At 40.5% G+C, this 22,617-nt stretch overlaps 1 protein-coding gene across 2 annotated transcripts in view; it reads left to right on the top strand.

Annotated features, from left to right (window-relative positions):
* The window catches only part of IL1RL1 (interleukin 1 receptor-like 1), a 22,426-nt gene extending 446 nt beyond the window's left edge, over positions 1-21,980 (top strand). Inside the window, exons 2-10 of one of the 2 annotated variants that reach the window (XM_009694655.1) lie at positions 1,864-2,065; positions 2,362-2,530; positions 2,618-2,780; positions 5,371-5,439; positions 7,820-7,952; positions 8,045-8,196; positions 15,646-15,789; positions 17,713-17,871; positions 21,634-21,980. In XM_009694655.1, coding sequence (XP_009692957.1) covers positions 1,864-2,065; positions 2,362-2,530; positions 2,618-2,780; positions 5,371-5,439; positions 7,820-7,952; positions 8,045-8,196; positions 15,646-15,789; positions 17,713-17,871; positions 21,634-21,980 — 1,538 coding nt within the window. The remainder of the gene's footprint in view (positions 1-1,863; positions 2,066-2,361; positions 2,531-2,617; positions 2,781-5,370; positions 5,440-7,819; positions 7,953-8,044; positions 8,197-15,645; positions 15,790-17,712; positions 17,872-21,633) is intronic. The other variant, XM_009694656.1, reaches the window with a different exon arrangement.
* The last annotated feature ends 637 nt before the right edge of the window (positions 21,981-22,617 follow it).

Consider the following 22,617-nt stretch of genomic DNA (forward strand, 5'->3'; position numbering starts at 1 on the left):
CTGATTACAAATGCTTTTTAATGTCCTTGTTTTGGGGGTGTTAACCCACAAGTGCAATGTAACAATAACATTTCCCTGCGCATAGGGGATATTCAAAGCACCAAGCTCTTTCTGATGGGTCATCTCTGCTGACTCAACTGTATAACGCTGACCAGTGACACAGCATTGCATAGCACTCACATAGTTCTAGTCTCTAGCTGAGCTGCTTATTTGTCCAAAAAATACTGTAAGATATGATCTCTAAATATTTTCCCATGTTCTCAATTTTACGATATGAATGCTAAGTTTCAAATGAATTAGATTTATTAAGAGGTCGAATTCTGCTGAAGAATTTGCCAAGATAATTTTCACTGATGTCATTGAGTTCAGATGAGGCTTCTCATTTTCTGTGTGTTCCCTCTCCTCTGTTTTTCCCTGAAGAAAGCTGTATTTCCAATGGACTCCTCCTTTGATGGCAGTGTCATCTTTCTTGACACCCTCGATAGGTCCCACTGTCTTTGCAAGGCTCGTGGGTGGGAATGCTGTTAAAATGATGGAGTTGGGGGTACTTGTTCCTGATGTGGCTAATTTAGGTGCCTGAATTAGTACACAAGATGACACGTAACATCAATGGAGATGGACCGCTTCTTTAGAAAGAACCAGAGCAGAAGACAAGTGTTCACCATGTAGAGAGACTCACCACCTGATTTGAGCACCTACATGTCTAAAGCCAGATGGTGGCAATACTCCCACAAAGTGTCATTTTTGATAGATATTCTCTGTTTTGGTTAGCTATTTGGTTACCTACTCTCATTTTCATGCTCCCTTATCTACTGTCACTCCTCTGCCAACCTCCATCTTTGCCCAGCCTCCATCCTTGCTTATTCTCTCATCTTTCTCTTCTCCAAAATGCAATTTAACTTTCAGATTAGTGTTTCTGTTTTCAGCAGCCGGTTCACTATTCAGGTACCTGGGCACTTAAATATCTGTCAAAATTACTTGATTCAAGTCTCTCTGGACCGGTTTCAGTATTCAAAAGTAGAAATATCCTCAGTGAAAAAAAAAATAAAATTAATGTCTTACTCCCAACTCATTCTTCTTTTTTCTTATGTTTGAGCATGTGTGGTTTGTTTTCCTAGGTGTCTTACTTGCCTCTTATTCCTTTCTAGCATCTTTTCACCTTCTTTTCACCTTCCTGTCAGATTCTTCCTTTCAGTCAGTTACATTTCTTTCATTTTTTTCACCTTTTTGTGAACTTTGGAGAGAAGGTCTTCTGCATTTTTTTTTTTTTTAAATGATCTTACCTACAGGCTTCCTCTGTCTACTATTTTTTTCTTCTATAAAAAAAAAAGAAATTTATTGATTTCCTTTTTCTGTATTAAAAAGGCAGAACAAGAGCTCTTCTCTGCTGTATAAATAAATATTCATTACATGGAAGTAAGGAAAGCTAACTTCATAGTACAGCACTAAAGCCAGTACTTTTCTTTGTGTTTAAACTCCTGTTTTGAATAACATCAGGATTTCAAGCAAAGATTTGCATAAGAAGTTCATTCCAAGAAATCACTATTTTTCAATTAAAACCTCATATTTTTCAGTGTATGTCTGGTTTTGAATCTAGGATTTTGTTTGTTTGTTTGTTTGTTTGATTGTTTCAATCCCACACATTAATTACTATTTTTGCAAATAAATGGCTCCATAACTCAAGGTAAACAAAATTTTTCTTGGAAAAAATCTAGTGAGAATAAGTTTGCTATATATTGTCTCTGAAAACCCAAGGAAGGTAGAGGGACATGACTGGCCTACTGATCCAGGAATGAAAAATCCTCTGTCTCAGTGGGGCTAAACGTTGATTCATCTGAGATTTTATCTTTTGTTCATTTGCAGTTGATGCAATGGAACATGAGGCCTTAGTTATAAAATGTCCCCGATGGAGTTCATCTGTGAAAGTCACCTGGTACCACACAGATACGAACAAAATAATTCCTGCAGAAGAAGAGGGATCACGAGTATTTTCCTTAAAACGATTTCTTTGGTTTCTGCCAACTTCTAGAGAGGATTCTGGAAACTACAGTTGTGTTATACGTTTGTAAGTGCAATGCTGAAAAGCGAAATGTGTAAGACTGGAAAGAAACATACATGTTTTAATAATACATTCTAATTATTAACTGTGGAAATGATGCCATTTTTTCATGATATACACCAATTCATGTAACTTTTCATCCTGCAATTGCTCTTTTTATGACAGGTCATTAAAATCAATCTGTGACTGAACTACAATAATCATCCATATGTTTGTAAAACAAGATTCATACTTGTTACAAATATTTAATATATTCCATACAAAAATGCTATCATTGACATAACTTTATTCCGTTTTTAAAGTTCAAATAATCGCACAAAGTCGTTCAACATGAGCCTGCAGGTGCATCCGTACAAGCAAGGAGTATGTTTCCCAAGCCAGATTCGTTACCCAAATGACACTGGAAGAGGAAAAATTGTTTGTCCTACAATTGACAATTATAAGAATGCTACTATCATCCAGTGGTATAAGGTAAACAAAACCCTGAGAGTGCCAGTTGTAGACCAGATTACTGTGAGAAGCTATTTGCAGCCAAATAAAGCAAGTTTTCTTTTCCAGGACTGCAAACCTCTTCAGGGACAGAGATACTTCAAGGGAGAAAAATATATTTTTATTAACAACCCAAGAAAGGAGGATGATGGTTATTATACTTGCCAATTTATCTACACTCATAAAGGAAATGTGTTTAATGTATCAGCAACACGGATTTTCATAAGTAAGGGTAAGACAGGCATTTTGGAGCTTGCTAAGATAAAAAAGACTGATGCCTATTTAAAGCCAAAGAACATCCTTTCGTACATTGAAGAGAAAAAGAGTTTCTGTTGATTTGTTCTCTCTTAATGAAACTTCAGATGTGCTTTTTAAGGTGAATTTTGTGGATGGGGATCCAAATGGAGGAAGGTCGGGATAAATTCAGACCTGGTCATGTTCAGCTTTTTGCTAAAAGTCTCTGATGACTCTGGTACATACTGTGGTTGGTAGAGCTGTCTGGTAGCACTTATTTCTGAAAGGAAAGGTCTCCTCAGCGGGATGCCACAAAGCTCTGCTTTCTATTTGTTGAAGGGGAGAAGAATTTGTAGCTAGTAAGGATCATCTGGTGATCACTGGATCACTGATGTCTTGATGGCCTATAACTCAATACCTTTTGGTCCACCTTGATTTTCTAGCATTTATTTGATAGTAGGGCTGAAAAAACTTTCAGATTCCTCTTGAATAAGACAAAATGATCAAGATATATAAATAGACAGAAAATGAGTGGAGCTCAGTGATTACTGTGTCTTTGTTATTTCGAACATAGACAACACGGCTGAGGTGTGTGGACTTTGGGACGCCGCTAGGATGCAGTACCCTCAGGGAGGCTTTGTATTTGGATGGTGATCAGGGGAAGAGCAAGCAGCAAAGAGCAGTTCCACATTGCATCAACTTGCAAAACTTCAAAATGTGTCTTCAGTTCTGCAAACAGATCAGTAGAAAAATAGTCAGACTTTTGGGGGAGGGGGGTTGGGGGAAGTATTGGGTTTGGGTTGTGGGTTTGCTCTTTTTTTTTTTTTTACAAAAATAGATAATGTTCATTTGCAGACTGACATCAGGTCTTTTTGCTGTGGGGAGGCACCCAGCTTGTGAGCAGAATGCAGATTTGAGCATAGGAGCCTTGATTCCAGTTTTTGCTGCTGTGCTGAGATCTCAGTAGTGGAGTTTGTGCTGATTCTGAGCTGGACAGAAGACAGATTTGAGCTGAGACCTAGTACCGTAGCTTAGGAGGTGTCACGCCTTTCCTCCCCCTCTTCCTTGTAATACCCTGTTGGTCTACATGACACTTCTCAGCCTAACAATTTTTCAATTTTTGTTTGAATATACTTTCATCAAAATGTCTCTAACTCCTCAGGAATATTGTTGTGTCTGAGTTACAACGAAAATTGCTGGGTTTTATATGGCACAAAGGCATCCAAATTTACAAAGGCCTTTGTTAAATCCAGGCAGATTACTTCATTCCTAAATTAATCTGACTTGCTTTTGAAATCATTGCAGAAAGAAGGGATTGCAACATCTGATCTGGGTCTGTCATGTCTGCTTCAGTTTTTACTAAATTCAAAGTACTTAATGACAACTTCTTTGCATTTTTATCATCCCTTAAAATCAGTATGCTGATGAGTGGAGTTGGTAGGTTTTGATATTGGCTTATGATGTACATTCCTGTTGCCTTGCAGATCCACACTGACCCAGAGGACCTTCTGCCTCTGAATGCTGGCAGCTAAGAACTTAGCATAGTCAGCCAGCTAGAAGTTACTGACTTTCTCTTGACTTCTTTTTTACCAGATCCAGCTAATGAAAATTAGAAACAGTTAGGATGGGCAAAGAGAATTGCTTTTCTGGCAGCCTGGGAAACAGGAGGTTAAATAAGTTCCTGCAGATTTTTTTAGGGAAATATGATTGCGGGTTTCACAGAGTTGCCTTGAGATGGAAAAGCTTAATGGGGGAAAGGATAGCAAGCAATGTGTTTGGAGTGGGAAATATGAGACGGTATAAAGGGCAAGAAAAGAAGAAAAATGCATGAAGAGAAAAAAATCTGAAAGATCTGAATGCCTAATTCAAGTCAAGCAGCTGGATGTGGTTCGGACCTGTCTGTCAACATTATTAGTGGGGATAGAAAATAAATACTTCAAAGAAAAAGTAGTATTCCTTCTAGAAGGTAATGATAAGGGATGCTCAATGTCATGGCAGACAGATGTGATGGGAAGCAGTTGTGTGCAGCAGCAGTGTGCAGACAGCAGAGAGAGTCTTGGAAACCAGCTGTGCTCAGCTGTCGGGCTGCAGAGATGGGGGGAACATGGACAGGGAGCTGTGGGATAGAGGCTTCCCAGTTCAGATACTGCATAAAAGTACATATTAGCTATTTCATATCCTGGATATGAGTAATTTCTCAAATGTTGGAAGGAATCTCTTTATCTCTTTTTGAAAACGAGTGACTGAGAAAACATACAAACCTACTGCATTTACTTTTTTTCCCACTTGGCAGCTAAAACTGTACTTGAGAAACTAAAACTTTTCCTTGCTTTTTATGTTCAAAGGTATATATTAAATAAATGGGGAGAAAATACTTAAACTACTGACACTTACAGACTCCCCAGAAATATTTGATGGTAGGAATAAAGCCAGATGATCCCAACAGACATGTGGAACACTGTTGTAGTGATAGTTTGCAATTCCGTTTTGGGATCTTAAAATATTAACTGCACAGATTATAACCATTATGTTACAAAATGCATTTTCACAACTAATACATGCTTTCTTTCCCTCCTCAATTTCTAAAGAAAAATACTCGCCTCTACCTCCTAAAATTTTATTTCCAAAGGATAAAGATGTAATAGAAGTGGAGCTTGGTAAGTAAAAATTTTAAATTGTTTTTAAATTAACATTTTGTGATGGTCTAGCGAATATGGGTATCTTCAAGAAGATTTAATGATAGAATTTTTTGTTATGGTTTGGCACTGTAATGTTTACCAGATTTAATTCACCCCAGGCACAGTGATGTGAAGTTAGATACAACTGATGGATTATTTAGGCATTAAGCAGCAATTTAAGGGGATTTAAGTAGCCCCTTCTACCCTCATTGGGACAGACTAGGATCACTTACACAGTCAGTTATTACATCTCAGCTGAAGAGTTGACAGCTTCCATCCACTTCAGAGGGGGCTTTAGCTAAATCCCTTGGTGGCTTCATGGTAACCCTAAGAGAGAAGGATGGACTTTTCTTGCAACTAGAGATATTCCTGGTTACCTGCAGTCCCCGTGTGGAGACAGTGGCTGTGTCTCTGTTGATGAATGAAGGAGAGCAAGGGCCTGGTCGCTGGCCCTGAGGCTGAGGAGCACTACCTGGCTCATGTCTGTGTTGGCTAGCATTGAGTAGATCTGTCTGGTTGGAAGATACTGGGAGGGCTGAAAGACAGGACCAAGGAGTGAACTTAGAAATCATAGAATCATAGAATCATTTAGGTTGGAAAAGACCATTAAGATCATCGAGTCCAACCGTAAACGTAGCACGGCCAAGTCCACCACTAAACCATGTCCCTAAGCACCACATCTACACGTCTTTTAAATGCCTCCAGGGAAGGTGACTTCACCACTTCCCTGGGCAGCCTGTTCCAATGCTTGAACAACCCTTTCGGTGAAGAAATTCTTCCTAATATCCACTCTAAACCTCCCGTGGTGCAACTTGAGGCCATTGCCTCTTGTCCTGTCGCTTGTTACTTGGGAGAAGAGACCGACCCCCACCTGGCTACACCCTCCTTTCAGGTCATTGTAGAGAGCGATCAGGTCTCCCCTCAGCCTCCTCTTCTCCAGACCAAACACCCCCAGCTCCCTCAGCCGCTCCCCATCAGACTTGTGCTCCAGACCCTTCACCACCTTCGTTGCCCTTCTCTGGACTCGCTCCAGCACCTCAAGGTCTTTCTTGTGGTGAGGGGCCCAGAACTGGACACAGCACTCGAGGTGCGGCCTCACCAGTGCTGAGGTTGGAGAGCCTGCAATTCAGAGCTTGCTCCCTGGATCCCTTTTGTTTAGGACTGTAGATGTTCTCACTGATTCAGATTCACCCTGCGTAACTTGCAGCATCAGAGTAAGGTGCTTGTGGTAGGAGTGAGAGCCCTGTGGTGGTTTTGTATAGTCAACAGGGAAAGGTGGACCTCTCCAGAAAGCGACTGAGCCCAGGCGGGGTGAACCTGGGCCACTGGGAGAAGGGATTGCAATTACCACTCCACTGCTGCTGTCCTACAGCAAGACTGCTCTGGCAGCAGGTACTGCAAGGGCCTGGGCCCTGTCTGAGGTGCCACGTACCGTGGCTCAGACACTTGTCATGTTGACTTGTATTCCCATTCTTTTTTCCTCTTTCCCCCAGTTGCTTTGTCACTCAGAATTAGATGATCTGTGCTCTGAGACCACCTTTCTCTAATAAGATGGTCAGTCGCTAATGCTCTGTGGGCTCTGCCCACCCCTCTGTTGGACAATAAGTAATCTGACACTGCTTGCATGGAACAAATTCACTTTACATTTAAAAATAATTTGCTGTACTGGTTCTATTGTCTCCTATTTGCAAAAATGAAGGTATTTCCCAATGCGCTCTAATACCAGTTCAGGATGTAAGCCATAAGATTTGTTAATCTTATCTAAGCCCTGCTTAGATGCAGATTTACAAGGAGATAACTCAAAGTGTTTTAATTATACCTTCTTCCAGTGCAACAGTGACTCTTACTTTGGAATAAATATTTCTTAATGACAAATACTTAATAAGTAATTTCCTGTTTTAGTTGTGCTTGGACTGGTTTACTTTAGTTTTGTCCAGCTTGAATAAAATCCAAGACAAGACTGCACACAAAACTTACGCAAAATAATATATACTGAAATTTAAGTATGTTATTTCCATGTGCCTTTGTATGTAAACTAGCATTTACTTTCAATGTTCCCCAATAGTTGATTATATGGGTTAAGAATCACAAGTAAAGTCTACATTGCCTTCATCATAACAAATATAAATAATTCCTTTTGTAATCCTTGGGGTTGTATTAGATCATTTGTTTAAAATCTCATTTTACTATTTCTTTTTGAGTCTCTTCCATGCATCATCTTGTCAGCAGTAGTTCAGAAAAATATATCAAAACTGTGAAGACAAAACTCACAGGTGGTACAAAGATTTGTAGAAAAATATGTTATGATTATACTTGTTTTTTATCAAGGTATGTTTACATCTCTCTCTATCTTGATTAGGTGCTGCTTTGTTTCTGAAATGTCAGGCCCGCCTGGGGATTAAGAAACAGCCGATGGCTGTTGTCACATGGGATGTGGATAACATCCCAGTGAAATACTTAGATTTTTCAAGATTTCATGAAAAAACTCATTTGTAAGTACATATAACACAGAATAATCTTTCTTCTATGTAAACTGTGCCTAACTATTATAGCCAACAGTACCAGCTCTTTCTCTTTCCATTAGTTTTGAAGGACGTGAGCAAGAATATTACAGAGAGACCACTTTGCATATTACCGAAATAAAAAAGGAGGATCTGCAGACAAATTTCACATGTATAGCGGTGAACGAAATGCACAACACAAAAGCCACAGTGACGTTACAACTCAAAGCTCAGTGTGAGGGTACGATTTTTTTGTCTTGTTTTCTTACACTTTGCACTCAGTTTGAAATATCTTGGTGATTTTATTTTACTATTTGCTTCTGTTAGTAAGAAAGTTTCTGTTAGTAAGAAGAAAACCCAACCTGCTTCCTCCCTACATAGTCAAGCCAGTGGCAAAATTCTTTTGGTTTCATTAGGTCATGAAAGTCCTTGGGGTAAATTCTGCTGGGGGGAGGGCATTACTCAAATGGTATCAGCGAGAGATTAAATATGCAGAGCATGACTGTATCAGCCCTGTGATAAGAATATCCTGTTTCTAGGCTATTTCTGCTCAGTGACCAATTCCCCTTGCCTTGAAGGCAGGCTGTGCACTTGCATTTGAAGCACACTGGTATAGTGCTGTTTGCTTTACAAAATAGTCGGGCTGTAGAGGAGCAGATGAGAGCCAGGCAAGGAACTGACCTCTCCTTTGGCCATCAGTGTTACAGTGCCTTGTGAGGAGCAGAGATTCATCTTCTTTTGAGAATCAAACTGTTGTTTCTAGTGTGGAACCATGGCAGAAAATAGACAAACTTTAAAAACAAGGGTTTCAGCTGCCAGTTTGCCAGTTTGCTTGCCTTCCCTTCCATACCACATCCACACCTACTGTAGTGCCTTGTTTTTTGACTGAATGTTAAGCGGCGTGCCTAACTTCTGCAATGTCTGGCTTTATCCTCTCTCTCTCTGAGCACCGCTCTGTTCACTGTGTGCTATACAGAGGTGTGAGTAACACTTCAAAGGCTTTCCCTTGGTTTTGAATTCATGGTTCTAGTAATTTCTGCCAGAAAAGGAAAATTCAGGGCAGTAAATGGTAGGGACTGGGATGGTCTTTAGCTCCTATGGGAATTTTTTTGAATAGGAATAGCCAGATCTCTGAGCACTGTTGCCAGCACCGCTGAGTTAGATTCTTACAGCAGAATACGCTATTGTGTCTCTGAAGGCAGGACAAGAAGCTGCAGTCAATGGTTTCCTTTCTTATCCCTTCAGATATGCTGAACCACCAAGGACCTTGAGAAGAAAGCCCAAGGGCTTAGCAAGGATTTAGTTTTCTAGAAAAGAATGGTGGGAAGAGTAAAATCAAGTATATTGTGATCACAGGGTATGCACAGCTCCACTTCCTGCAGTATCCTTGACTGTTCATAACTTCCTACAGGATCATGGCTTCAAAGCATAGCCATATTTCCTTGCCGTAGCCTGGACTGGAAGGGATGTAGGTGGATTATAACAGAGGATGGGGCATCATCCAGCAGGACAGCATCGATTCCCCCAGAGGAAGGTGGAAGGAGATGTTTTGGTTGGATGTCACTAAGCGTAGCATCCCTCAGGACGCTGGAAGCACATCAGCTCTGCACTGATGTGTCTGAGTGTGGGAGCGTACCTGCAGCGAGAGGGAAGGAAACTGAGTAATGGGTCCTGCTCGCTCTAGTTAAGGCAATATAAGTCCTTTATTGGTGCCATATTACAGACTAGATGAAGGAGAGGGTATGTTTTATATTCTGTATTCATCAAGTGATTCATTGAATCTGATTTCTGTTGCAGACAAATCTTATTTTGTTTTTTATCCATAGGTCTTCAGTAAAACTTCATGAAAGCTCTTGAATGTGACCCCCCGCTTCACTGCTGCCTGTTTTGTGTTGATCTCTGTCCCCTTCTCCTTGTTGCCGCTCTTGTCAACATGCCTGCTTCTGCTCCTCAGCACTGCTGGTGTAAGCAATGCTACGTCCAGAAACGGTTGTGCTCTGCTTTAGGTTTCTTCACTCACTCCTCATGCAGCTGAGCAATATTTATGCTAAAACAATGACAGCTTGCCTCCAAGTACAATGAAAATGCTGTGGGGTTTGCTTGTGCCTCTCATCTTGTAAATGTGTAATAAAAATACGTACTCTCCTTCTTTTTGTGTTTTGTTTGTTTGGTTTATTTTTAACGGGAAAAAATAATTGTGGTTTTTTTTTTTAAATATGTGATTGTTCTTTTGTGTTTCCCACAGCACAACTTGTGTCTGCTAGCTACTATCCTATTAATGTTCTTTTTACACAAGTTCCTGCTCTGTATTCTGCATTTTTTTCCAGGGCATTCAGTATGGGTTACATTATCATTATTTGTAGCATGGATCTGTGACAGGAAGTAAAAGATGAATAGGTGGTGTGCCACTTAACACTCAAGTTTGTCTGTTTTGGGGGCATTTAATGAACTAGATAAATAGTGTTTAGCAGCATAGGTGACGGATTAAGGGAAGAAGCAAAGATGCTATAAGCAATTGCTTTAGAGCTCCTCGGCATTAGTACCTGTTCAGTCTTGCAGCAATAGTCTCTGCCTTCAAAAACCTGCTGAATGAATTATTTGGCTCACTACATGGAAATTTTCCCTAGGAACCAGGAATTAAATCTATTTTTCTGAGTCATAATCAAATACTTTAAGTCCTGGTTCACCATTTGCAATGTCATTATAATTAATCCTAACAATTTGCTTTGATAATAATTGTAATCCACATAAGAATAAAAAATTGAGTGATGAGAAAAGGAGGAGTTTCTTTCACAGTCAAGAGTGGTGAGAGCTGTTTGTTATGCCTCCGTGGAAAGCAAAAATACTCCCTTAATGCTGCCAGGAACAGATGTTGTTGGCAAAGCTGCTTGACATTTCACAGGGAAAAAAGTGTATTTTCCAGTTTAGGATACATGCTGTGCACACATGTATGTATTCACATATGTGTGTGAAGAAAACCGCTGTATTGTGAAAAAAGTGTCTGAAGCGTCTTTTCACTTATCTTTTTAAACAGGAAATAAGCACTGCTAAGAGAAGCTGATCAGCTTTTTAGAAATGAACTACATGACCCAAGTACCTCAGTTATCAGGACTAATGCAATGCAGTCACCTCCTTCTGGTGTGATTTGGTGGTATCCAGACTACACACACTATGTCTTTTAGACACAGAGAAATCAGGCAAATTCTTTCTTTTAACAGAAGAATTTAATGAGGATTTGGCTATGAATTTTGACGGTCTCTGCAGCTGTGTTCTTGCCTCTATTACGAGGTGCTAATGTCCCTGCATCTTTCAGCTGCTGCTGCTGCTGCATTCAGAGGTTGCTTCTCCTCCTGCTGAGAGCTTTCTCCATTTTTTTCTTATCCACCCCCTGCTTAGACTTTGATCACCTGCAGTCAATGTGGAGCCCATCCTTCCACACTACTTCCCATCCTTTCTCTCCCCTCTTTGCCTGAAGCTATTTGGTATCTTCTGACTCCTTCACCAACACTTGTTCATAAACACATTCTCCATGTCTCATAATACCTCTTTACAGAAAATATAGGCTGTCTCATTTCCTCCAGATCTTTCAGTCCTATATCTCCTATATCTCCCTTTTTAAATCCAGAAATGGTGATCATCTCAGATTTTACATTCCCTCTCTGCCACAAGACATGTCCTTTCATGTGCTCTGAGATCATCTGCAAAACTTAATATGTGGTGTGCATCTGGTCACTGTAAGGCTAATGAATTTTTGACAACTTTTAATTCTCTTTTCTTCCACCTTTCGTGACAAAGGTGTCACTAATCTTGTTGAACATCTGACAAGAGACAGTGGCTCTGCCTGCCAGACTGCTCCCTGTTGCCCTCCACAGCTTCTTGGTTTCTCTCATGCTGGAAGATGCCACCTCTCAAGAAAGAGAAAACTGATCAGCTATGCTGTTCACGCCAGTTCACCTCGTTGATAACTGCAGTGGATCAATGCTCACAAAAGTAGCTCTGCTGCCAGAGGGAGGGAAGCTCTTAGCTCATGAGACAGAGGCAATGACAAGTAATTGGAGAAACACTGAAAGTGTTAACTCCTTCTGCCAGCAAAGCTGGGTCAGGACAGGAGCATCCCTTCAGCATCCTCTTTAACCTGTCTGTAGAGAATACACAGGCTGTGTGAATACCTTCCAAGTCCTTCCTTTTTTGTTAATATATAAGCTGCTACTGACTTTTAGTTCCTCATCTTGATTCAGGGCTAGTTAAATAACTGGAGGTGGCTTTTCATGTGTCTGAGCAACAACCATCATCTTACTTCTCCCTGAGCATTCATCAATTGTCATTCATTCACAAGGAAGTATAAAATGCCCAGAGGACCACAAATCTTTCTGGTGTGAACCCTCTTCTCTGGAGAACACCAGAAATTCCAGTAATTTGCAGCAGAGATAAAGTTCAGCCCAGAACATCAGTTCTGTTCTTCCTCAAAGATAATTAAAGCTGAACCTAACCTTTTGGCTCATCTTTGGTAGATGGATGTGAACAGGAATTCCAGACCCAGATCGCTGCCTTTACCATCTGGAAGTGTATCCACGTTAGAAGTCAGAAAAGTTACAAAAACCTGCTATTCTTCCAGAGTTTGTCAGGAAATCCTTCAAATGTTGCTTTCTGACTTGTTTTCTCTGGCCTCTCCAATATTGTTTCTTGCGAGCTAATAGTTCTGTATCCCCATTGCTCTTGAATATAAATAAATAGTATTAGAAGACAGTCTACTCATGAACTCTCTGCCTCTAAATGACGCTGCAAAGTCAAATGGAACAACAGGATCTGTTCAACCTTGTTCAGGGCCTCCAAAAGTGACTTCTGGCCCTTGCCCCTGTTGTGCTGAAAATAGCTGATTTATTCCAGAGAAATGAGAGGCTGAGTCAGCCTTACTGGGAACTGAACCTCCTCTTCCAGGAAGACCCCTGTGGGGTTCTTGTCTGACGCTTTACAAGCTGTATAAGCACAGGAAATTTATCACTTATTTTCCAGCCTTGGTCTAATCAGGGCAAACCCAAATGTAAACAGTGTTTTTTTGGTTCATAATTGCAGAAGTTGTTGTTGGAACCTGTTTCTTCTCTAGATGTTTTATAGATATGTACTCAATGCGTTACAACAGTATTTGTGATGCCGTGGCGAGCACACTGTCAACAAATGAAGCAATAAGAAAAAGCCACAATCTCTGATGCTTGGGTTGTCCTCACCAGGTAGTGAGGGGTTTCCTGTTTCTGTCTCTGTGTGTGTGTGTATTGGCTAGGAAAATGGATCAAATCATAAAATTTGAAGTGGTCCACAAGGACAAAGTTCCCTCATGGGCATCACGTGCCACTGTTAAAACTACAAAATGCCCAAATTTCACTATAAAAGAAACTGGTTGTTTTCTTGCCCACTTCAATCTTATTGCAAGTTGGTTTCCCCAGATCTCCTAGATCTGGCGAGGTATGCTTCATCACATGCCTGATGTTTCTTCCTCCCTTTAAACAGTAAAGAAAGAAACAAGAAGAGTGTGAAGATCATGTCAAATTTACCTCGGATCCTACCAGAGGAGAAGGAACATGTCCTTGGAAACTCTTTATTTGTATACTTTTTCAGTGGAATTTCTCTGGCACTAATATTTTTAGGTTGCCTCCATAAGTACTACTCAATATACTGCCTTATTCAATATCTCCTGGAGAAGCCAGGAAACCTATACATTTCAATATAAGACACTCTCCCTCTCCACTGCTAAATATTTTACCTTATTTCATTCACTTGGTGCCAAGTCCAAGTGAAAGCTCTGAAATTTCTCCTTTGTGGTGGTCAGTGCCTTCACCTGGTAGCATACTTACTGGCTGCATACAATCTGCAGCATTTTTCAGTTTGTCTTGCTGCCTCTTCTGTAGAGGAAATTGAGCCTGGCCCTTCAGCCTGCTGTCAGATACACCTCCTCAAGTGCCGGTCAATGGCCTGTTCATCACGCAATCTGATGCCTCTGGGGGTATATTTTTTAATCCAAATCATTTCAGTAATCTGAAGCACAGAAAAGTCCCAAAAGCAGCTATACTATTACAACTATAGGATGATGAGTTGTCATGCTGGGCAGGAATAATTAGGTAAAGAAGGTGGACTGCAAATGGAAAACTTTTAACAGGTTTAGGTCTCAGAGAAAAAATGTATGTGGAACTGCTCTGAGTCTACATGTTAAAACCAAGTGGAGTAGATCTAGGTATCTTTCATTTGCTTTGGAGCAGATTTCTACTATGAGACAATAGCCATTACTCTTCCCTCAAGGGAATAATGAATCCTCTTTGTGTAATTGCTGTGTAAAGCCTTTGATATTTCATTTCAAACTCAGCTATCTAGAATTCATAGTGTTTTCAATACTAAATCCTGGGTGAATACTCTAAGTTCAGGACATAGGTCAAAACTATCTTCTTCAGCTTTCTGACTGTCACTCTGTGCATTAAGCTTCTATCTTTCTAGTCTGGAGAGAGTTCAAAATGACCTTGCTTCTACTTCTCATCGCCTCTTGCTGCACCAGAACTAGATGCCTTCTAGAGGATGCACATATCTAGATTGACTTCTGCTCTGTGAATCACTGAACAAGAGGAAAAATGGGCTGTTCCAGAAATGCAGCTATCTGGGTTGTGATAGAAATGTAGCTCTCCCCTAGAAGAGTGATAATCACAATCTTGTCCCAGACTATCTCTGTGCCTACAATAGCATGCAGCTGGTGACTGCCATCTTTTAGGAATCATAGAATCACAGAACGGTTTGGGTTGGAAGGGACCTCTAAAGGTCACCCAGTCCAACCCTCCTGCAATGAGCAGGGACATCTTCAACTCGATCAGGTTGCTCAGAGCCCCATCTAACCTGACCTTGAATGTTTCCAGGGGTGGGGCATCTACCACCTCTCTGGGAAATATCTTCCAGTGTTTCACCACCCTCATCATAAAAAATTTCTTGCTTATATCTAGTCTGAATCTATCCTTGATAACTCTTCATCTCTGAGGTTAAGGTGGTCAGATTCAAGAGCTCTTCCGTGAGGGAAGCTGGAACTAAAGTGAGTAGCTCCTTTCTTCCCCAATTTTCCTTACTTGTCACTGTTATTTTATGCTCCTTAACCCTCTTCAAAGGAAAAGGCAGGAGGCAACATCATCTGTCTCAAGCACAGTTTATTTTATTTTTGTGACCAGGACATGTTCTGTTTTCCTGCTTGTTTTGCGTACTTTGTTCTTATCTGCAGATTTCATTATTTACACATCTTTCTCTGTACCCGGTTTGTGCAACTATGCCAGAAGCCTCCGCTTGTCCTTTTGTGGACACTTACGGTTGTCACGCGTAGGCTTAGAAATTACAAAGCATTACAAAATTCTTGAACATCATAGCTAGTTGTGTTATTAACAGTTTTACAATGTTACAAAATACTTAAACATCATTGTCAGCTGGGGTATTTAGTGTAGGTAGGTCTGGATTCAATGGAAGTAAATATTAATTATATACTGCTTAGTATGCTTCTAGTTTAGGGCTCTCTGTTGGCTACAGCAGCTAGGGAAGGAAAAAGCTTCATCGTCTCTGTTGTGAGCTCCTTAAAGCTGCAAGAGAAGTAAGGATATGAGCAGCTGAGGCTTCAGCCCACAGGTTAACTTCTCCACGGCTAACAATATATTCCTCTTCTTTGCAGTGGGTCTTCCTAACATCCTCTTGATCATAGGATCTCTAGTTCTACTGGTTGCAATAGCAGCCTCTGTTATACTTTATCAGTCCTTCCGAGTCGATATCGTCCTATTGTATCGGGAGATATTTCAGCCCTACTCAGTCAAGGACGGTGAGTAAGAACTGAGCAAGAAAGTTTAAAAAAAGGAAAGAGGCAAATCACATAGAAATGGATTTATTTGATAGTTGCTTACTAACTCACATGACACCTGAGCCTGATCCTTGGCTTTCTCACGCCTTCTAAAATTGTTTAGATAAGAGGGAACATACATAGCTCTGGTAGTGCTTTACATTCCCTTGTTTCCTGGGTTCTGTAGTGACGTATTACATAAAATTGGGATTCAGTCCTGGTTTCATATTTTTTAAACAAAAATATTTGCCATGAAACATTGAATGACAGTGAAAATCTGATTTCCAGTGCTATTAACTGTACTCTCTAAAGCAAAGGAGCCCACCTGCTGGCTAATGTGTTAACAGGCACATGTTAGATTAATATAGTTTTTAGAAGCCAAAGAGAAAGACACCAATATTGTGGAAGACATTTTTGGGGGGAATACGTCCCATCCAACTTTAGGGGTGGACTTCAGCTCAAGATTAAGTTGCATGTAATGAAGGTGCGCACATGGAAGTTCCCATCATAGACATGAAACCTGGAGACCTGGACTGGGTTCGGCTGCCTAGCCATAAGCAGGTAATGCTGTTGGATCTCCCTTAGGACTTAAAAGAGACCTGAACCCCTCTGCAGTGGCAGCTGAAGGGCAGGCAGTGCCTAATGACACTATGTGGTACATGTTTTTAGGTGACCAAATGCAGCTCCTCATCGATAAAATCAATAGAGCTAACCAGGCATTGGGACCTTGCGTCAGTGGTCTAAACATGGGCATCTGGAGTCATCTGGGATGGCCAAAAACCCAGACACATAACACAGATCTGCTGGATGTTGCAGATTTCTGAAGCACGGTCTGGAGATGGGGCAGGGTACCACAGGAAGTCTCAAATGGCACTAGATGCCTATGTTTAGGCAACTCAGCTGGGCCCCTGGCATTTACATGAGAGTAATCCAGATCACTCTAGAGTTCACTAACTGCAATGGCCAGTTCTCCACTGATTGCAGCAGGAGTTTAGACAACTAACTTTCATGTAGACACCTAAATTTCCATTTTTTAAATCTGAAGCTGACTCCTATCACAGATGTCTGCATGCTAGATATACACAGCTGATCTAGTTACTTATGTTCTCTTTAAAGAGGAAAGAAATACGCTTTCTAGGGCAGTTTCCATTAAGTGTATTTTATGAAATGAATCAGACTCTGGAAGCGGCTATTTCCTTTTTATGGTAAGGATGGTCTGGACAAGAACCTCAGATAGTAACAAAAGAAGGGATATGATCATAGGGATACGATCATCTCTACTGGAAAGAAAGAAATGAAATATTTGGGATTAGAAAGCAAATGCTGTAGCGGAAAATATATTTGAGAGAAATGAAGAAAAGAGTGAAAGAAATATTTGACTTTGTACTTGGTTCTAACAGTAAGGCTACTTCCTTGAGTAATGGAGCTTTTCACTCAGAAGTATGATATATCATGGGAATGATGAGTAATTTCTTCAAGGTGGAAGAATCTAAGTAAGAGAACTGTCTTGTCCTGAAAGTCTGTTAACAGCCTATTGTATCACTGAAATAACAAATGCTGAGCTTCATCTCTATTTCATGCTAGTATGTATCGATCAATTGAATTCTTAGTCTATATACTTTGCGATCCGGCCTTCGCAATAAAAGGTCGGGTTCTCCAAAGTTAGAAAAAGTTACAAAGTTCTCCAAAGTTACAAAAATATAACAATTGAGCATGGAAAACACCAAATGCGCACAGTCTCTAATTTCCAAGCATGCAGCCCATGATATACATTATTCAGATTAGCAGGAACTTCTACTTAGATCTATTTAAAAGACTGACATTTTTATTTCTCTTCTAGCTTTGGCAATAGACAACTTTAACTCATGTTAACACAATACATTTTCCTCTTGTTTTGCCCCACAGATGGGAAAATATATGATGCATATGTTATCTACCCCAAAAGTCACACCAATGAAGCCAATTTTGTGGAATATTTCGTTTACCAAATCATGCCAGATATTCTAGAAAATAAATGTGGATATAAACTCTGTATTTGTGGGAGAGATACGTATCCCGGAGAAGGTAAGTTTCAGATCAGATAATGCACTGAATGACTTGTCAATCTTGAGCAAATCATGGTTCTAGACCCTTTTAGGGGTATAGGAGGTTCCCTTATGTTCCTGAGCTTGCTGCTCATCTCCTCAGCAGCTGTGTGTCTGCTTTTTCGGCCAGGGTGACATAATGGCACTCTGTGCTTGCCGGTGTGCTAAGAAAAGTAAGCAACAGGGCAGGGGCACAGATTTAGCATCTTCTCGGGTCATGCAGGAAATGTGACCCCAAGTGTGACTCTTTTAAACACACACCTGCTCTTTTGGTAGTGTAACTCTGCACAGCCATTATCTGGGAAAAGCCACAACCAAACCATGCGTGAGTAGGTCTACAAGATACGGAAGAGGAGAAAACCACAAACTAAGTTGAGAAATTAACCTTGCTGTTATCACTCAGCGTTTTTCAACCTGTTACGAGGGTGTTAGAGTCACAGGAAGTTCAGTTTCTGTTCACTAACATGACCTACTTTCACATCACACAATTCCCAGCACTAATTCAGGAGAGAGTTGGCATTCTTTATTCCCGCTTCCTTACCTTCCAGAATGGAATCACGTTAATTAATCTGTGCTAATTTCCATCTGGACACCTCTACACTATCTCTTATGATTGCTGTCATCCAGGTGCTATCTGCTTTCCTCCCAAGCTGACTTGTCTGTTTATCTTGTGCTCTGGTTATTCTGTGGACCAGATCTTCTCTCCCTGTCAGTAAGCAGGCACGAAGCCAAAGCTGGCACATTTTCTGTTACACATTTCTGAAATCACCTGCATTGGGCCAGGAGTCATTCATCTGCCCAGAGCTCAGGCTGAGATCTTTGATGTCCTTCTCTTCTGGGGAGTAGTAAAAGTGCTGCCTGGCCTTGGGAAAAGCCACTGCAACAAGAATGTAAAAAAGACTGCAAGAGCTGCTGAGCCAGACCATTCCCAGATCCAGAACAAGGAATTGACAGTAGCTCACAAAACTGTCAATGACAAAAACTTGTGCCACCTCTTCAGGTGATTAGGGACAGCTAAGTATTTTGTTATGGGACACTACTTTCAAATTGTGGTTTACGGAAGGCAATCCTGAAGAAAACTGAGCATGGCATGCAACTGAGGTGAAGACTGTGGGACTAACAAAGGCTATAATAAGTTGGATGAAAGTAAAGACATTTTCACCGTACGAAGGCACGAATGGATGCCTGTAACCCAGGAGCAACAGAGAGAAGACTCACCAAGCCAGCCTTGGACAGTGAGTAATTTTGTTTGACTTGTTCAGTCTGAGTTAATCAAAACTCTAAAAATGGCCTGAGCATTGACCTTTCTTCTTTTTCTCTTCTTGTCTACTTTCCCAGTCTTCTGCTTTTCACTTCCTTGTCCACTTTCACGCCTCCAAATACTTTCACTTGGATGGAAAACGTATTCCGAATCAGCCTGCCACTGGGAGCACTTAAAAGTTCTCTGCTTCCAGGCAGACGGACTTTACTCATACACTCCCCATTCTTCTTTGTCTTCTGATCTTGAGCCTTTCATTAACAGGTTTCCAAATCCAAAACCTTACAAGTAAAATATGCTAAGCAGAGTAAAACAGGAAATGCCACTTCAAGTTACTGTGGTCCTTCCTGAACACGTATCATGGCATTTGACGAATCATATTTTTCACTGTAAAACTCCATGTATTTCCAGAAAAAAAAAATTGCAGAGAGGATACAAAATGGAATTATTATTTCAAGACATGCTTATGACTCTTGGTTCCAGAGCAAAGCTTTGTTACTTGAAACTTGTGTTCTTCCAGTAAAAAGGAAAGTTAAACAGAGTGATTCAAGTGACAAACAGCACTGCATAGCTCTTAGTCTCCCATTATGCTTCTCTAAAACAGCATTCTGTTTTTTTTTCCCTGGTCTTACTGATTAATGGCATTTTCTACAACCTAACAGTTGCCTGAAGACATGCAAATGCAGTTATTACCCAGCAAACTGAGAGTTTTCACCAACATCACCTTCTACTCCATTCTTCTCATGGTCTCATTGCCCTACCAACTGCATTTCTTGCTGCAGAATCTAACCAAACACTGTTGGAGCTGTCGTATCTGTAATACACAAAAACATGAGCAAATGAAGAGAGGAATACTTCACTGGAGCAATGGTCTGTGTAGCCAAGTGTCCTATTTTCAGCAGTGGCCTTGGGCAAAGGACTGGAAAAGTCTTTAAGAACAGGGCAAGCTTATATTATACTTGCACTAATGTACTCTCCCAGCAGTATGAGGACTTCAGATGCTTGAATTGAAGCATCTTTCTTTCACAATATTTTCTGTCACTTTCTGAACTCCTATCAACTTCTAACATTCACAAAACTGGTTGCAATGAATCCCTCAGTTAAAGTATTTGCAGCAACCAGCCCCATCTTTCCTCCTGCCACAAGTATGGCATCAGAAATCCAAATGGAGAAGTGAATACCTCCCCAGGTCCATGGTCTTTCAATCCTGAAACACAATGGACTGCACCTTAAAATGGAGAAAGATGTTTTTATAAAACTGTTGTTATTATGGGAACTAAACATATGACAGTAGCTGCTTACCTTAATTTTTCTCACCTTCCAAAGGATCTATTCTCCTAACAGCAGAAAAATTTAATGAAAAAAGAAGAAGAAAATGAAAGGAGTGTGAACTGGTGAACATCACAGAAAGGCAAATTGCTTTCTCAGAATACTCTCAGAACCAAGAAATAGGATGGACAAGTCATTGAAAGGGTTCTCTTCCTGACCCAGGAGCTGAAAAGGCTGGTCCTCTCTGAGGCTGAGAAGACCCTTGTAATGGGCTGGCAGCCTCCAGCAAAGGAAAAGAGGATGCATACGCAGCTGGCTGATGACATCTGCAAATCAATGGCTTTGTTAAATAGTTGTTACATTGAATTTCCTTCGCTAGGCTCCCACCTCCTTTCTTTTGGCCCAGCATCACATGCTCCCCCTAAACAACTCCAGTTTTTCTTCTACAGACATAGGAATCTCTTCTAACTGGGATGCATATTGCACTGGACGGGCATTCATCTGCAGTCTTCTTCCCATAAACACCACAGCAGGTCATCGAGAAAAGCAGCTCCTGGAGGCTTGATGTGGAGCTTTCCAAGCTGGCCTAGAATTTTCTCCCATAGCATGCTGGCTCTTGAGTTTCCTAGGTTCAACATCTCCAATACCACAGTCCCAGTTGTGGTTGATCAGCTCTCCCTAACACAGCTGTGGGAAAGAAAACCACCATTGATCGTGCTGACATACAAATGCCCTGCAAGTCTGAATCCATCCTTGCAGGGCAGATGACAGTCCAATGCACAGGTTTGTGTATAAATTACCATGCTATGGCTCAGGAGAATTAACACTCCCTCTGCTGATAAGTAAGCTTCTTAGAAGCAAGTCACCCAAAACTCTCCAGATGACTAGCTTTCATGGGTAAGTGTTGCAGGATCAGTCTGTAAAGCACTAAACTTGATAGAACATGATTCCTTACATGGACACTATTGATCAAGCACAAATTTGATGCAGTTCAGATCAACTGAATTTGATGCTAGGTTGTTGGATTAGAAATTCCTAACAATTATTAAGAGGAGTGAAAATATGAATGTTCTTTTTCTAATGAATAAACTGTATCAGACTGAAATGAGACAGAAGTTATTTCTGGTTAAAAAGCAATGAAAACAAAGTGCCTAAACACAAAAGAGTTTATAAAAGAAATTTCAGGGTCTCATAATTTTTTTTGTACATTCCTAGATACAGCCACAGCAATTGAGAAGAGGATGCAGAAGAGCAGACGTCTGATCATCCTTCTAACAGAGCAGCTGATTAATTGTAAAGAACATGCTTATGATCAACACGTTGCTTTATACAATGCCCTCATTCAAAACAATACAAAGGTGATCCTGCTGGAAATGGAGACAATTGGGACTTATGAGAAGCTTCAGGAATCTCTTAGGTTTATTATTAAGCAGCAAGGTACCATCAAATGGAAAGAGCAGCACACTGTGCACCCACAGTCATCCAATTCTAAGTTCTGGAAACGGGTGAGGTACCATATGCCATTGACACCCAAGCCCTCATACTCAGCCAATGCCGGGTGAACAGGCTATGGAAATACTGATACGCTATCAGGATGGACCACATGCCTGCAGCTCTTTTTCCTTTCAGTAGGTACCCAAGTTTACAGTCTGGAAGTCTGGCTGTATTTTCAAACTTTTTTCAGTCCTTCAATTGAGTAATCATAAGGCAAACTGATGGAAGAGGTCTGGGGAACTGAGGGAAGTTTTTAAAAGGATGGGGAGTTCTGTAAATGGATCATTCTAAATCATGCATGTCACAGGAAAAAAAGTGTGCCTATACTCCTTCTATATATAGTCATGTATATATAACTGAAAGTTATGATTCTGAATAGCTGAATGCCCTGCAGGTTTGCTTTACCTTTCTAATGCAGTTGATCAAACATAAATCTCTTCTGTATTATTTTACTAGAAAATATAATGTGTATTATGCAACTACAAAGTATATCGCTGTGCTTTTGCTAATTTTTTCCACCACTTATTCCTTTTTGATTCAATAGTAATACTCATGAAACTTTATCTTTCCTTAATATGGATGCCTCAGTAAAGGCTCTTTTGAGACTGATGTGAACACAGCATTTAAAAAAATTGCAGTGTTAAGGGAAATAAATACACTGATATATATTTATATGCATTTTTTAATATTTTTATATATATATTA

The sequence above is a fragment of the Cariama cristata genome, unplaced genomic scaffold, assembly GCF_000690535.1.
Source record: "Cariama cristata isolate BGI_N322 unplaced genomic scaffold, ASM69053v1 scaffold13742, whole genome shotgun sequence".
NCBI lineage: Eukaryota > Metazoa > Chordata > Aves > Cariamiformes > Cariamidae > Cariama > Cariama cristata.